The 17,427-nt window shown below is 38.8% G+C and overlaps 1 protein-coding gene across 1 annotated transcript in view; it reads left to right on the forward strand.

Moving 5' to 3' along the window:
• Nucleotides 1-1,120: 1,120 nt before the first annotated feature.
• Nucleotides 1,121-17,427, forward strand: part of tmem104 (transmembrane protein 104) — a 64,997-nt gene continuing 48,690 nt past the window's right edge. Inside the window, exons 1-6 of the mRNA XM_056401868.1 lie at nt 1,121-1,390; nt 2,115-2,183; nt 3,173-3,294; nt 4,004-4,085; nt 7,416-7,509; nt 9,365-9,448. Of these exons, the coding sequence (XP_056257843.1) occupies nt 2,139-2,183; nt 3,173-3,294; nt 4,004-4,085; nt 7,416-7,509; nt 9,365-9,448 (427 nt within the window). The 5' untranslated portion in view covers nt 1,121-1,390; nt 2,115-2,138. The remainder of the gene's footprint in view (nt 1,391-2,114; nt 2,184-3,172; nt 3,295-4,003; nt 4,086-7,415; nt 7,510-9,364; nt 9,449-17,427) is intronic.

Here is a 17,427-nt window from a genome sequence, read left to right on the forward strand (position 1 = left end):
AGTAATATTCTGTTTTTGTTGTTGAATCTGCCCTTCACAAATTTGTCAGTGTCAATATGCCAAGCATTAACTCAGCACTGACTCAACATGGATTACTTTGTTTTGTATTTTGTTTTCTCACCATCCCATAGAAAGGAAATATCCTCATATAATTGTATAACATCTGGGGAGTTGAGTGGGTGGTTTATTTCATTATATCTCCTCAAGTCATGTTTATTTTGTTGTTAAGTAAAACATCTAATCTCCTTGGTTTGCTCCCACATGTTATATATTTAACAAACTAAGCCTTTTTCCCCCATTAGTTCCTTTACTCTCTGCCCTTTATAGTCTGTTGTCTTCCCTCCCCACAATGTATTATTGAAATCACCACACCATATTACCTTATTTCCTTGTTCTGGCCTTTTCAGTTCTTCTATTGTAAGTATTTTACAGGGATTATATAGATTTATAACAAGAATCTTTCTTTTGTCCACACAATAAACATCTGGTTTCTCATTTAACAGCTGTATGTGCACTATAGTTTTCAGCCTTGACTTCTTGTCTGTTGCAAAGTAACATTTACAATCTTGTCATTAAATGCCACAAAGTTGAACTTATCCACCATAAATGTATCATCTTTTACTGCACACTTATGTGAACACGTTATAGTGTTACAGTGTGACGCCGCTGTGGATGCACGCAGAAAAACAGCACTGACAGGTGTGTGCATGTCATATGACATGAATACGTGTCATATGACATGAATACGTGTCATATGACAGGACATACTGTTGAGTGGTTAATCGTTTTGATAACTTTGGCAGCACGGGGGGACGGGTTCAAACAAATCCGGAACAAGGTGATGTAAATTGTTGCTGACTTTACCAACGTGCAGTCATGTAATGTTCAATACACTGGAAATCATGGTCATCCATAATGGTAAACATGCTGTTACCAGTGTAGGGAAAAGGCAGAGACAGCGGTGATAAACAAATATGCACTCATATTGTGATTCGACAAAAATATTATTTGGTCTTAACAATAAAAGCTTTATTATACCAACCACCGACTGCAATAGAGGCACGACGGAGAACGTTTTACTTTGAAAGCGAGTACCGGAAGTTTGAGTTTGTATGAAAGTGAACTTCACGCGTGTTCATGCGGGAGCAGGTCAGCTGTTTGGTTAGTTTACTGCCTCCAGTCAACCTACTGTTGGAGCCTTGTTAGCCCATGGAAAAGTGGCTCCATATAAGCTTTCCTCCAGCTATCTAAAACCGAAACAGCTCATGTTAGCTTGGTTGCAAGGCTCTGCGTTTTTTAGCTAGCTCCTGTGGATTTGATACGGCAGACAGTTTGGAGCAAGCTGCTAGCCTAGCAGCTAAGTTAGCAAGAAACACTGGAAAGGAGTAAGGTAAGCAGTCTTCAATTTTGTTTTCAAGAAAGACACCCGTGTAGCCGCCCACAGGATAACCTAAACAGTTTCCCACGTTTATCGGCATTCATAAAATGTCAGAAGTGAAATGTTGAAAATGTTGAAATGTCAAGTCTTTATCCATATGTTAGATCTCTACCAACCTGTGCTGCCAGTTGCTTTGCTAGCAAGCAAATATCAGCTCATCGAGATCAACAGTGACTTATACACAATTTTATTCACCCGGAGAGCTTCTGTAGGCATAAGTAACTCTGTAACGCTTAAACACTGTCATGAATCAAATCTCTGCCACCAGACCGTACACTACTCGGTAGACAAATGATAAAAAAACATGTTTGCATTGAAATGTGTGCCGTTTAGTGAATCGTGTTTATGCCGAATTCAAAAGTGGAGCTGAAAGTGTAAGAAAAGTCGCAAATGAAATGTTTAATTTGTCGGCTTTTGTGCCAACCTTATCATAAATATTAAATTGCAAGATATGTGATCGCAGTTCTTTAATACACGGCATCCACTTGTTGTGTTTTTTTCTATTACACTCTGAACTTTTTTTTTCTTATTCGTATTTTTTATATTATAGACCTTGCGCAACCTGTTTTGTCAATGCTGCATTTAATATGCCAATAAAGCAAATGTAAGTTTAAAAAAAAAAAAAAAAGTCACTATAGCATGCTTCATTTACCTCTCTGTTTTTTTTCTCCTTCAGGTCAAGACCAGTGTCATCAAAACCATGGCAGGTGGAATTACAGAGACCGGGGAACCCTACTCCGCCTTTGTGAGTGTCATGCAGAATGCCCTGATAAATTCCTAATTTCTTTTTCATCATCTAAGGTCAGGCACAAGTTTAACCACCTTGTAACTGTAAAGGGAGAGCTCTGTAAATATGGGTTATTATCCAAATAAATCTTTTAGTAGCTAGGAGCTTCTCTGAATCCGAATGGAGCAAATGAAAACACTGCAGCCTTTCATTGATATGAACCGAAGAAGCTGTAGTGTTCTGCTCGGGTGACTTGCAGCTGCTTTAACTTTTACCTGGTGGATTGTACTGAACTACATACCTTTATTGAGCAAATTAATTTTCCTGCTCTATATATACTTTGTAAATGTACAACAGGAAAAACTGACATTTTTATTTAGGTTATCAAATCGTTAATGTCTTTGTAAAAAGAGATGGTACACATGAAAGTACTGCTAAAAATGAAGAGGAAACTACTCTACTTGCACATCCTCTTTTTTTTTTTTTTGTTTAACACACCAGGCCTCTTTATGGTCTGGACTCTGTTTTGACAGCTAACTTAACTCCCTGACTTTGCTTACATCGGCATGTCCTTTCCACGCACACATGAAGTCCTGCTGGTCAGATGTTTTTTTCCAGGAAGCTGAAGCTAAAGCTTTGAATCATTAAAACACTCTGCTACCTGATAGGAGTAAGTGCTGGCTTGTAATCTCCAGCTGTCTTCCTTGACAATGGTTGACTTTATCAACCAGGGTTCTGAGGAACACCCAATACTGTAATGCTTGAGATTTTGGACTTATTAAAAACCACAGTAAATAAGTCATTAATATTAGATGAAATTTCATTGATCCCCATAGAGAAATGTCAGTAATTGCAGCAGCAAAACTTAAGGGTTGTAGTGGGAGTAAAATGAAATCTAAGGATAAACAATGCAGTAGCAAATGAAAACCTGTGAGAGTTAAATCTCAGTAGGGTCATGTTGGACTTGTACATGTCTTTACCCTCTGTCCTGCTCATTCCCTCCACAGGTGGGGCTGGTGTATATGTTCAATCTGATTGTGGGAACCGGAGCTCTGACGATGCCCAAAGCCTTTGCTACAGCCGGTTGGGTGGTCAGCTTAGCACTCATCTCATTTTTAGGATTCATGAGGTAATTCCCGTTCGACCCCAGACTCAGTTTGGTGGATATCCACTCCCCCACTTCCTTTTCATTTCTCACACCTGTCCTTCTGCATGCAACAACAGAAACAACGTAGACATGGAGTTGAAGGCTGACAGTTTTTTTTTTTTTTTTTTTTAAACCAACATTTGAATTATTTTGTAGTTTATATTTAGAGTCAGTTTTAAAACAACACAGCATCTGTTTGAATATGATGTTTATTCCCTCCTAAGATAAGCATGATTATTCACAAGACTCAAATATCAAATATGGATCTAATAATACATTGAAGGATGATGATATCTACTACCACTAGATGTCGCACTAGACCACCAACATCTCAGACCAAAACAAATGCTTCTTCAGTCACACCCCTACCCCCTCCCTTGTTGTTCTCAGTAAGGTGTTGTTACGAAGCCCAGTGAACGCTTCCACTAAATGCACAACAAGAAGCAGAGCTGCATAAAGTTAGAGGAGAAGCTCTGACTGTTTCCTGAGTGATCGAATAAAAAATATATATATTTTTAAGGAAAGTGTAAATGAATCCACCTGCTGTTGAAAACAAAGTTTCCAACATAATGTTGAAATGGTCAAGGCCAAAATGATGATTGAATAGTTTCATTGTAATGTATTTAACCACCAGTTAAAGTCATCAAAAGCAACTTGTTAACCTGTTGTGTCTTCTTGTCTCCCCTCCCAGCTACATGACCACCACTTTCGTGATTGAGGCGATGGCGGCGGCCAATGCTCAGCTGCGCTGGAAGAGGAGAGAGCAGGAGGAGGTAAGATAATAACCTCTGAGACGGAGCAGGGTCTTACTCTACATTTAAGTATATTTAATGGGCTGTTAGCTGGATGGATGGTTCTGTATTTGCTGTAAGGATGTGCCAGACAAACCAAATATTAAAGAAGTAAATGTTCCTCTCTGTCAGGGGGAGTTTGTCTAATAAGACATTAAGCCAAACACTATTTACACCCTGCAGGCAAAAAAGTGGAACTAATGTTGGTATAAATGCAGCGCAGGGACATTTCCAGTTCTTAGCTCTGGTTAATGTGCTTACACGTCTTGTTCTGACAGGTTGAAGCTTGTTTAGGCAGCTAATAACCGAATGAACCTCACTTCATCTTTTATGTTTCAAGGAAACATATATCCATAAAGTAAACAAATAAACATAAATCCAGAGTGTTTTCAGTCACGGAGTGTGATGCTAATTTTCTAGCTGTGTGTTTATACTGAGTGTAGACTCCGAAGCTGTGTCACTTCTTTATTGATTACAACAAAAAGATGACTGACAGGAGTCATGGCTGATGTGTAAAACTGCAAGACGGATGAATATCTTTTTTCAAATTTGACACAAACATTCACTTGGGCTCAAAGATGAAATGATTACATTTTGGTGGGGAAAGGTCAAAGTTCAAGGTCATGGTGACCTTGCTGTCTTATATCAAAGGGAATATCATTACATAACGGTCACTTGGACTCGAGGATGAATTGATTAGAATTTAATGTCCAAAGGTCAAAGGTCACTGTGACCTCACAAAACATGTTTTTGGCCATAACTCACAAATTCATACACTAATTATCACACAATTTAACACAAATGTCTAACAGGATAAAATGATGAAGTGATGACATTTTATATCCAAATGGTCGAAGGTCAACTTCAGTGTGACATCATAATGTTCTGTAAAAACACTTCTGGCCGTCATTCAATGCTGTAATTGATTCTGACCATATTACCTGCATCTTGGCTGATTGGCAGAGGCATACAACCAGGAGGTGGTGATTCTAGTTGTTTTAGATGAACAATAGCAGACACCTGAGTCTCTCTTCAACTTAGTTAACGTTGTCTTCACTATCAGTAATCTGCAGTTGCTTTAGATACTTGTAGCAGAAAAACAGACGCAATCTGAACTGACCAAACACAGTTCTTGTTGTTTCCATGTGTTATCTCTGTCGCTGCCATAAAGACTCAGAACACATCTCAACAATATATATAACATAGGTCTAATTCTTTTTTAGACATATTAATGTGGAAAAGTTAGAGATTATAACTTTAACCGTATAAAACACTTAAACATTTACAGTGTCCAAGTATCTCTGCAGCACCAAAGCTGAGTGAGCTTTTTTATTTTATCTTCGTTATTTGATCTGAAGCTATTCATCACATCTCTTCTTTCACATTTGACCTTCTGTTGACAGAAACAATAACTGTTGTCATTAATCCCAGTAGACATCACCAGACTGTAGAATATTTCATGTTAAATTCTCCTTTTAATTGGAAGGTCTATATTTTTTTTTTTATTCAGAAGGATGTTGTTTTATTGTGGATCCTAGCACAAGTTCCTCTTGCCACCCCTCTATAAGGAACCCAATTGAGATGAAGCTATCAGTGCAGGACTGTACTCGATTCCCCGGTCTTCAATCATTTTTTTTTTTTTTGACTAAGAAAAAGACTTTCTAACTGGCTCAGCCTTTGCTTTTTGTTTCTCCTGTGGTGCAGAAGTCATCTTGCTTAATGCCTGTGTGTTTCCAGTTGAGGAGTTATGAGCCTGAGGACAATAGCCTGGCTCTAACTGAGCCCCAAACTCTCGGCCTTGATTCATGGCTCCTGTACTCCCCTCGGCATTTTCCTCCCACATAATGGAAAACAAGAGAGGGAGGAAACTGGAAATGTTTACCACTGAATGCTTTTTATTTCTCTCAGCTTGAGTGAAGCCTATTAACAGAAAAATGTTTGTTTTTGTTTTTCTATTGTAAAGTGATGTATCATTATGTGTTTTCAGAAGTTTATTAGGTTCAAACTAGAGACCATGTTTCTGAGGACGGTCCCTCTGTCGGTCAGTTCATATGGAAAACCAGGGAGACTTACAGGAAGAGATGAAGTGCAGTATTGAGTTGTGGCCATGTGATGAGAGCAGAGCTCTTTACAGAAGCTCCCAGCTGTGAGTGGCTGTAACTGATCTAATGTATCACATAATTGGTTGGGAATGATGCTCTGATTAGATGGTTGATGTGTAGCACTGGCTGCTGAGATCGCCCTCTGCTGGAGGTATAAGTGAAATGCGACTGGATTGTGTTACTATCCATTCTTCATGACGCTTCAACATGGACTGTATTCTGAGAAATTCTCTCCCCAGATGTTAAAAACAAATCCAGCAAAAATGAAGGAAGTTCTGTCAGCGCTTTATTTTGATCGTAACAATTTCCTGTGTTGTTTGGTCCTAATTACAGGCAAACTACTGACTGCATTTTAAACAGTTGTTAGTTTAGTTTAGCAGATGCTTCCATTTAATCCCATGTAAATGGATATTATCCTCTCTATTAGGACTGCAATGAACAATAATTTATTAATCTTCATATATTGTTTCTCAATTTATAAAATATCATGAAATGTTGAAAAAAGGGCCATCAAAGTTTCCCAAAGCTCAACTTTATGTCTTGAAATTCCTTGTTTTGTTCGACCAACAATCCGAAACCCTGAAAATTCAACTGATGATCGCAGAAGACAGACAAAACAAACACATTTTAGAATCTGAAGTCGTGTAATGTAATACATTTTTGCATTTTTCTTAAGTAAAAAATGACTCAGAAATAGTTTGCTGCAAAACTTTATGTTGCTGATCTAATTGATCAATCAACTAACCATTGCAGCTCTACTCTATATTCTCCTGTATCTTGAATTGTATTTTAGCCTGTAGACAAATTTCACATTTGTCTACAGTCTGTTTCCCGCCGCTTACTCGTTGTTTGTCACACATCCATTAGCTCCTGTCGCTCCTCATCTTCGTTTCCCCACCCGTGTCCCAGCCAACATGTCACTTATCAATTCAGCTGATCACACTCGCAGAGTTGACCAGCGTTGACAGCTAATTGATATCAATCCGGAGAGAATTTTTGAAATGATAAAAAGCGACGTATCGGTGTGCGAGCTGTGAGCGGTCCTCCGTTCTCCAAAGTGTTCCTCAGCTGTTGCTTGTAATTTCCAGATGTTGCCTTCCCCTGTGTCATATACAAGAGCAAATAAACACTGCATTAATAGCTTGTAAACTGAAATTAGGAAAACATGCAGCCAAAACAGAGCTTTACACACTCCTATCATCTTCCTCAGATCGACGACAGCGACTCCACGTCTGAGTATTCGGATGATGATGTCATGGGCCGAGGCCGATCGGAGCCGGAGACGAAGCCCATCTTGTCTGTTCGTGAGTATCATCAGTGCAACAAGTGTTTGTAGGAAATATATTAGTGCAAGCGCTGACAGCAAACACAAGGTTAATCCTGCTGGTTTAGCAGCATCCTCCAAAAGTGATTCATGTAACTGTTTCCTGACCCTTTGGATGTATCTATCATGACGGGATGGATAAAGAATTATTTTATAGGAACATCAGAGAAAATGGATTAAAATACTTTTAGTTGACATTTGTACATGTTTTTCATTAAAAATAATTTTAAGAATTTTAAATTAATCAAGATGTTTCAATGGACATCAGAGTATGTTTTATTACTGTTTAAATATCTACCAAAGATAATCATGTGGTAAGAAGAACTAAACTAACAAATATTTCAATCATTGGTTAATGTCCTGATTATTTGTCTTGATTTAGTATTTAATTGTCGGGTTAAAATAATAATAAAAATAAATCATCACATCTTTGTGTGACCAACAGTCCAAAACCCAAAGATATTCAATTCACTGTAAGTCAAAAGTAAAAGCAGAAAATTAACATATTTGAGGTCCTGGAACCATCAAATGTTTATTCCTTTTGCCTGGAAAATGGCTTAAACTCACAGTGTTGGCATGAAATAGTGTGGTATCATGGGAGTTGTCCTCACCACATTACCCTCAGACCATGTGATTATAACCATTAAAAACCCTGAATAAAGCAGATTCACATTTAAGTCAGTGATTCACCAACGCTGTATGGAGCACAGAGACGAAGAGTTGGAGCTGAGAGTGATGCTAACCTTTGTTTGGACTGTTTCTCTGATAACTTATGAACCAGACGTTCAGGAGGTTTTTACCAGCAGCTGAATTATCCACAGAGGTGTCCTCCTCTCCATAACAAACAAACCAGGGGATTAACACCAGTAAACGAATAAAGCAGTTTCACTTTTACAAATCAGTGATTCACCAACGCTCTTCAGTGACACAGCACAGGACGTCTCCAGCAGCTGGGAGCTGAGCTGTTAAATACTCAGCTTTTTTCTCTGATAACGTCAGATCCAGACGTCCGATGACTAACATCTTTCATCTTGTTCAGATATACAGTTGAAAACCACCAAGGTGTAAAAACTGTATTCTAAAGATGTGACTTAAGACTGAATAAAAGTCATTTTAGGGCTTCTGTCAGACAAACTGACACATGGTCATAGAGGATATGATGTCATTGACAGGCGACCAAATGATTGGTTACCATGATTAAAATCACAGATTTCCATGTAAGAACACAACAAAGTTTTTTCAGACATTTTAATTTGGAAAAGTTCCATATAACTTAGAGTGATTAAAAAAATATAGCTGGGACTTTATCTCCTGTTAGTTGACTAATAAATTAAAAAAATAATTGCTCTAAAAATAATTGTAGAGACTGTTTTCATTCGTTTTAGTTTAAACTTCAAATCTCAGCATTTTTGAATAGTGAATAATAATTAGTACAGAAATAATTAAACAGTTGATCTATTGGTTGATTGACAGAAAATGAAATCATTAACGGTTTTGACCATCAGTCTTTTAAGTCCTTCAGTTCCAGCTTCACAAACATGAGGATTTGCTGCTTTTCTCAGTTTTATATCTTGTATAAATTGAATATCTTTGGGTTTTTGGACTATTGGACAAGGTGAGCTGTTACGAGCTGTCACCTGAACTCTGGGTATTTTGAATTGGCATTTTTCACAATTTGTTGAATCTCAGCAGTAATCTCATAAAGTAGCTTACAGACCAGTTTTGAATCCATGTGATGTGTATATTTTTTTTAAATCATCAGACTGCTCTTTGACATTTACCCACCTCCACTGAGAATGGTACTCACTGCAGATGATGTTTTACTGTTTCCACAGAGAGATCAGGAGGTCACGCCGATCATTTCGACATTGTGGAGCGGGTCGAGATGGGTCAAATGGCCTCCATGTTCTTCAACAAAGGTAATATTCTTCTGGCCTCTGGCTTCTACTCTCACTGACTGTTATTCAATTAACTGCAGACACCACCATCGTTAGCCACGTGTAACATTTATGGAGGAGGAGTGAAGGTTGTGTGGGATCATTCCTAAAAGATTCTTTTTACACCTTTTATGTCCGTTCTTCACGTCCACAAAGGAAGGCTACTGGCTGTTTAATTGGCTGTGATTATATATGGTGAAATTGCCTTTGGTTGTAATTACCTTTTTCAGACCCCATGATGACTGTTAATCTCCCCGTTGTGCATGTGTATGTGAGGGGGTACATCCTGTACTTGTGGCAACGACAGTGAGGCTTCCACCTGAATGATCTGGGAGCTAATGAACCTTCTGCTAACGTGTGATGGCACACTGAAAGCAAACTCACCTTGAAGCAGAGACAGAAAACCTTGCTGCTTTACATTCCTCATTCATATCAGTACATTGTCCTGGCTATGTCCGCATGCAGCCCCCCCCCCCCCCTCGTCATCCCCCCTCCCCCTACCCTTGTCTGCTTGCATTACACCGACCGACTCTTCTTAACCCGATGCGAGTGACTCAACAGTCTGCTGCGAGCCTGCTGTCGCAGGAATAAAGGAACAACGAAAGGTCAAAGCTCTGACAACATCATCCGAGCTGACATGTTGTGTGCTTCAGCATTTCACCACTAGGTGGAGCACTCGGCACACATGCACATACACACACAGTATAACGCACGTCCACTCGGCTCATGTTCACACCCACACGTGTGAGCGCACTTGTGCATGCTGTCCTGCAACCCATGCTGTGAAAGCTGCAGTGTGCTCCAATCCATTCGGCCTATTGTCACTCACTCGACTGTCCTGTCTGTTAAAGGTGAAGTGTTTTTTTTAAAAAAAAAAAAAAAAAGGCTTTGCTGATGACCTTTCCCTCCATGAAACAGACTGTGTGCAGGTGAGGCACGTGGAGGTATCGATTGGTAATAAGGAAATTAGTTTTATCTCCTCTTCTCACTCGCCCCATGCCATGGGAAAGCGGCCCAGTGACTCTAATCAGAAATGAATTAAACAGGCACAGGACCCAGCACATGCTGAAGGAGGAAACACAGCTCTTTTGTTTATCCTGACAACACTGACCTGCTCAGTTCTGACCTGCTGTGTGTGAGCTCTCGTTTCATGCACGCACTGTGTACAGATAATGAAATGTGACAGCAGAGGCTGGGTATAATTTGACAGTTTTCGATACTAGTGGTGATATGATACCTGAGTTTCATCCCAGTGCCAACATGAAACCTCACTGAAAAATATGAACATTTTCTTTTTTAAAAAGCCATTAAAAAAAAAACAACACAAGCCAAAGTTCTCAAAATTTAAATGAGCAGAACAACTCTGCTAAAATGATCTGAAATTGTTAAATCTCAAGTTCAAATTGATTTGATCAAAGAATGAGTAAAAAAAAAAAATTACAACTCTGACCTGAGCTTCATGACAGCTTCAGTATGGTTCAGTTTCTGATTCTCAGTGTTGCAAACACATTTCAGTTGGTCCCAAAAAAGGATTTAATTTTGAATTTCATCCTTCATCCACTGATGTAAACAGATGCAGTGAAGGCATTTTTTAATGCAATCTTTGTGACTTTTGTGCTCCCAAATGTTTTCTTACTCTTATGTCCTTGGAGGATATTATATCACTGCTAATAAATATAATAAATAATGAATAAATTGGGATCTTAATTTGTGTTAGCAAAGTTGTAGACTGTAGACCTTCAGCTGGTCATGTGACCCTGGATGACCTCTGCTTGCTGGGACAAATTATGATTTATGTAAAAACAACCTGCAGACTGGTACTAATGTCACAAACCTACTGGCAACTGGTTGCACAAATGGAGCTGGAGTATATGTCTGAGCTCTGCACAGTTTTACGATTTCCATCAGTCTATGTGTGCGTTAAAGTTCCCATATTTTTTACGACTTGCCCTGAGACTTTGAAGTGTTGATCCATAAGAAGATGTATTTGTGGTTTTAGGAACCAAAAACCATCTCAATGTAGTTTTACATCTCCTCTCTCAGGCTTCTTTCTGGAACTCTAGTAACAACAGGTCAGTGAGCCAATCAGAAGAGCAGAGGCTCTGAGTCTCTTTTCTGATTGGCTGACTGTTTTGTGAGTGATCCAATAAAAAATACAGCAGATTTCAGGAAAACACTTAGATAAACCAAATCCTGCAAGGTTGGATGGTGGGTCCAGGTGGGCGGGGCTTGGGGTGTAGCTGAGAGCGGTGACTGTTGTGACATCACAAAGTTCCAGAAGTCCTGACAGCTTGTTTTAAGGCTCAGTTTCTGAATACAGGCTGTGTGCATTTTTCTGTGGACTGAGCGCTTTGATACTTCCACAGTATTAATATAGAACCTAGACCTGCTTTATAATCAAACAACACATGGACATCTACCTCTATACTATATGGCACATTTAATATCTTTATTGTGCAGAAAAGCAACTGGTTCCAGGTCCTCAAATGGTAATTATTTACAGGTTTTCTTGGTCTTCTCTATCAGTTCAAGAAATATCTTTGGGTTTTAAAGTGATTGTTAGACAATACACACTATTTCAATACTGCTTATTGGTTAGTGTGCATTTGGGTTTCATAGTTTGGCACTTCAAATAATCTGCTAAACCTAAGATCAAACACAATCAGGCCGTTGGGAGCTATTTGCACCAAAATGCCTGAAAATGTAAATATGTGACAGCAAACTACTCCAAATAGGCAGAGATTCTGGGTGTGAGGAGACGGATGTTGACATTTGATAACCAGTAGCACTTTTTTTCTTGGAAATCATAGAAAAATAAAATCAGCTGAAGGCAAACTGCAGACTGTACCTCCTTTTACATTCAGCTCTTTCTTAATGGATTTATGGAGCTAATTAACAAGAAAGTGCAAACAAGTCCATTATACTCTGCTAAATTTACAGGACAGCTTTTACACTACCTCCCCACTCTTCACAGGTAATAAACTGTAGGCTTGATTGCACACTGTCTTTCTGCCCTGCACCTTTGCTAGCAATTAAAAGCATCTCATCTTAGAGGGCGTTTGACTTCCTCCTGGGCTGAAATTGACATGGCAGCAGCAGCAGCAGCAGCAGCAAGTCAGGTTTGGAATAAGGCCATGGCTATCGTATCAGCCTGACCCGCAGCCACTGACAGGAATGTTGATGGAGGCTGCTTTATTTGCACCACTGTGGAAAAGTGTTACTATAACCTTCACATTGATGATTTGAAAGTTGATTAGAAGACGACTTTGGCTAAAGTCACAAAGAGAGAGAGATTTACAGAGGGCTGTCCTTGCATCAGCATCTTGTCTCAGCTTTTCTTACCTTTGTGATCTGATGCAGTGGTTAACATGGTGGCTGTGCAAACAGCAGGATTGTTTCTTCAACGTGAGCCGTCCTTCCCCTGACATACGGAAGAACCATGGTGGCGAATACTAATTTACTCCACTGTAACCCGGAGCTTGTGGCTTTAATGATAACCAAACATGGGCACATCTATTTTTAATACTTCAGTGACTTTTACTTAAATGTCATACTTGTGCATTGAGAGCACTGGCAAAATGAAATCACGAGTGCCTGAGCCACTGGGAAAATAAATGGACATTTGCTTCATCGTGCCCAATCATTTTCCATAAACCACTACTACAATAGTCTTCAGTGTCAGCTTTTTAAAAGATGCACTTTAATTTCAGGGAGTATGTTATAATGGCTAACTGTGATCAACCCAACAGATCGATATTACAAGCTTAGTCCCAGGATGGAAGTTTGCCCTATGTAATTTTCATTTATTTCTCAAAATGGAACCAAGTGAAGCCTGTTTTGTCATGATTTAGAATCTATTCAGTCAGCTCTGCTTTCTGATGGATTGAAACATAAAGTATATGAAGTAAGTGTTGAAAGTATGTTTGGCTCGAGTGGCACCCTTGGTCTGATAAAGCTGCTGTGAACAGGTGATTTTAGCTTATATGTGCAATCAGCACCAATATCACCTGATGAGGAGTTGCAATACAGAAATGGCAAAGGGATGTTAGAGGTAATTGAACATGACTTTGTTTATATTGTACTATCCATGTGTCACGCTCAGTACAAATCTTGGTTAAGGAGCTACTAGTAAGTTTTATTGCTACATTGCTCCATAGCATTAACAGCTGTTTACTTACCAGTCTTGGCAAGAGCTTCAGCCATTGTTGCGTTTACAAGACAAGAGGTTATAATACGTCCTCTGAGTAGTGGTACTTCTTCAAGGCAGCCTGGACACTACACTGACTCAGTATTGGAAAGTGACACGATGGGACGACTAGCCTGCAGCTAGCTGCTTGGCGTGCTAACTTCAATAGAAGAAATATAGTGATAGAAATAGAAACAAAACAAGAGGGTTGCTTTCCACCTTTGGAGACAGCTCTTGGTGAGTAAAGGAATGAAGTTTTAATGCTGAACCCACGTTTCTTCTAGACTGGTAAGTAAACAGCTGTTAATGCTAACATTAGCTATGTAGCAATAGCAAAAACTTAGTTATAGCTCCTTTAATGGTTAACTTCAATCAAAAAATTGTCACAGATTCAGACCTGACTTTCAGTAATCTATAATTTTAATCATTTAAATAGGTCTAGTGTGGGGATGTCTTCTTTCTATGCCAGAGCCAGACAAATAGAAAAGGTAATAATCATGGATGACGCCACAATACAGGTTATTGTTATGTCGATTTGCACAGATAACACTTTTGAATTGGCATCTTTCTAGAATCGATTTGACAAATGTTAACTGTACCTTGCAACCAATGATTGCTTAGGAGTCGACTGAAAATTATGTTGGGTTGAAGAGAAAACAAAATGGCAATTCATTCCGATTATATTGTTCATCGATAATATCTGTTAAACATGAACACTGGTGGATTTATTTGCTTTTAAATATCTCAAAAATCAGTGTTGTCCTTGATAAATCCAGTCATGGCCAGGCCCTGGCTAAGATCTGGATCTCTCCAAGGATTCTTGGATTTATTCCACTGCCCCTAAACCTTTGATGTACAAAAGTGTTTTTAGTGTCAAAGAGATTCAGTCTAATGGTTTCTGCATTACACATACAGTAAGTTGTGTGTGTACAAGGTAGACCTCAATCAGCCATTTCTATCTCTGTACTGTCCTATTTACTTATTTTTAGAGACGTATATTAATGGTGTTGTTGCCGCTGAGGCTGGCTCAATTTAGATTTGATTTGTTAATGTCTATCTCAGTTCATCATAATTCCACTCTGACATTCCTACAAGAAGCAGAATTTGAATATAAAGAGAGTAGAGATGGTAATGAAGTGAAACTCAAAGTTTAAATTCATTTTGTTCTTTATTTCAGAGGCTTTAGATGTGACCAAGGTTCTAATGAGTCGTTTGTAACCAAACAAGACAATTTAATTTTACAAGGTTTGGAAAAAATTACAATAACATCCTGTCCTACTCCTATTATGCAGCACACAGAATTAAATCCCTAAATGCAGCAGTATATCAGCACAGTTCAGTCTTTACAAGGTAATAAAACTGCCTTTCCCTATTGTGCACTTAACTAAACAGTGGCCCAGCGGCTTTTTTGTGTAGCTCCTCACAGAGAGGTTGTCAGGTCTGCTGTCAGTCAGAGGCAATGTGCTGATGGATAGTGCTGCATTTCACAGCTACATGAAAGACCGGGCTCCTACGTGAAGACCCATTTTGCTGCATTTTCGCCTGTGGCTCTGGGTAATTGGGAAATATTAGTTACAGTGCCGTGAAGGCCTGCATCCCTGTGGTCATGCAGAGCTCTCGCCTTGCTATCGCTTACCGACAGCAGCAGCAGAGCATAGTACGTCCTGTTTCTGCTAACTGCTACTGAGACACTAATATGCCTCGTGCATGTCGTGCCACAGGAGACTTAACGTGCAGCATAGCGAGGGATTTGTTTCTTCAGCTGATGAGAAGTAAGACTTAGGAAGACTTAATTCTCATTATCTCAACCCTAAAAGATACGGACCATATTTTAACATCATATGCTATCGTATACTGCTAGCATTATCCCATGAACTACTTATATTGTACTTTGCATATAATTTTGCACATAATTAACCATCGGTGCTAGGGCTGCGCTAAACATTTGAGACTTTTTGAGAATTTTGACACTGATACCAAAGCTTTTGCTAAAAAAATGTGCTTTTATGAACTACAGTTTTTTTAACCTCTCAGCTGTTAAATGTTGTTTATACATATGCAGTCATAGTATACACACATACTTATAGTCTATAATTGACAATAAGCCTGAACAAGTAATCAAAATGTTATTGAAATCACAATATGGTCAATTGGAATATCCAAATCATATAACAAACCATGAATGAAGCGTTGTGGGGCCACAGAGATGCACCGGCCTCCCAATCATATTCTCTGAATGTAAGGGATCATCCTTGTTTGGTACAGAGCCAACAAAAATCACATCATCATTTTTTTTCAGCAAAAATGAAATGAAAAGAATTAGCATTCCGGCTGAAATCATGACTCATATCGCAATCACAATATCTGCCAAAATAATTGTAATATGATTTTTTCTTTTTTTTTTTTTTTTTGTGCTTATTTTTCAGCCCTATTTGACAAAATTTTAGACTAAATTAGATTAGATAAATCAGGAACAATGTGATCAAAGAATACAAGATTAAGAATCTGACCAGGTTCAATACTCTGTCTAACTCGATGCAATACAATCTGTAGCCAGAGAGAAAGAATTTGTGTTTCAGTGGCTGAACTGGGAATAAACCAGCAAACATAACCATGGTAACTGCGACAAAACTCACAATCAGAAAGTTCAAATAGAAGTTCTGATTGTATAAAAGTGGTCCTGTCGTACTTTTCACATCATTTGCATCTTATGACTGAAGAGAGACATTCATTTTCAAAATACTGATTAAATTCAAATGAACTGAGGTTGAAGCAGAATCTAAGAAAATCCTTAAATCAGTACGGTCATATCTATCGATTATCTCCTTCAGTGTTGATTAACGCTTTCATTGATTTGTTTTGAAGTTACTTTAAAATGAAATAAAATACATAATCCCAGTATCAAGTAAACATAATATGACTGTATGTCTTCTAATGAGTTTTATCACACTCCTTTGAGGGGTCTCCCTGAAACAACTTCACAGAAACATCCTCAAATATGACGTGCCTAAGGAGACAAGCAGTTTGGCTTATTACACAACCAGCTCTTCCAAAGCTCATCCCTAAAATCCACTCAGCAAATACTGACCTAGAATAGGATCAAGAATATATAATCCCAGTTCTGATCCAGTCATTTAAATGTGAGCAGCTCAATCATAATGGGGCCTGGCATGAAATTAACAGATGAAAGTTAAAGTTTTTTTTTTTTTTGTTTTTCTATTTTCTGATATTTTATAGGCCAAACGATTAAATGAGAAAATAAGCTGCAGTTTAACTGATTGTAAAATAATTAGTTTTAGCTCAGATAAAGTATCAGCTAATTTGGACTTGCAGTACTCTGTTCAGCCTCCAGTCTTAACAGCTTTTTTTTACAACTAGATGAGTGCTTGTTTCTTAGGCTGCCAGTTCCGTATGTTTTCCGCTGTTTGATGGGCCCCCTCAGTGCTTAATTCATAAAAGAATCAGTGTAGCCTGTAAAGCTGTAAATCTGTCACTTTTTATTTCTTTTTAATGGACTCTGTGCTCTAATTTCCTTGGCGGTAATGAATTAACTGAGAGGTCGAGTTGGACAGTTGAACCCCCTTCTGAGAATTGAAGAGCATGATGGATGTGAGGGGCACTGTGATGATCTGACTGCTGGTGAAAGCTTTCGATCTCGGCTTGGCAAAGGCTGCTGGGCAGGGCCTGCCAGTCGTGGGGTGTGTGGATGAAGAGGGAGGGGAGGGGGAGAGGGCGGGGGCAAGACGGTTAAGAGCTTGTCACTGTGGAGAGCAAA

Source organism: Seriola aureovittata, chromosome 17 (assembly GCF_021018895.1).
Source record: "Seriola aureovittata isolate HTS-2021-v1 ecotype China chromosome 17, ASM2101889v1, whole genome shotgun sequence".
Lineage (NCBI taxonomy): Eukaryota > Metazoa > Chordata > Actinopteri > Carangiformes > Carangidae > Seriola > Seriola aureovittata.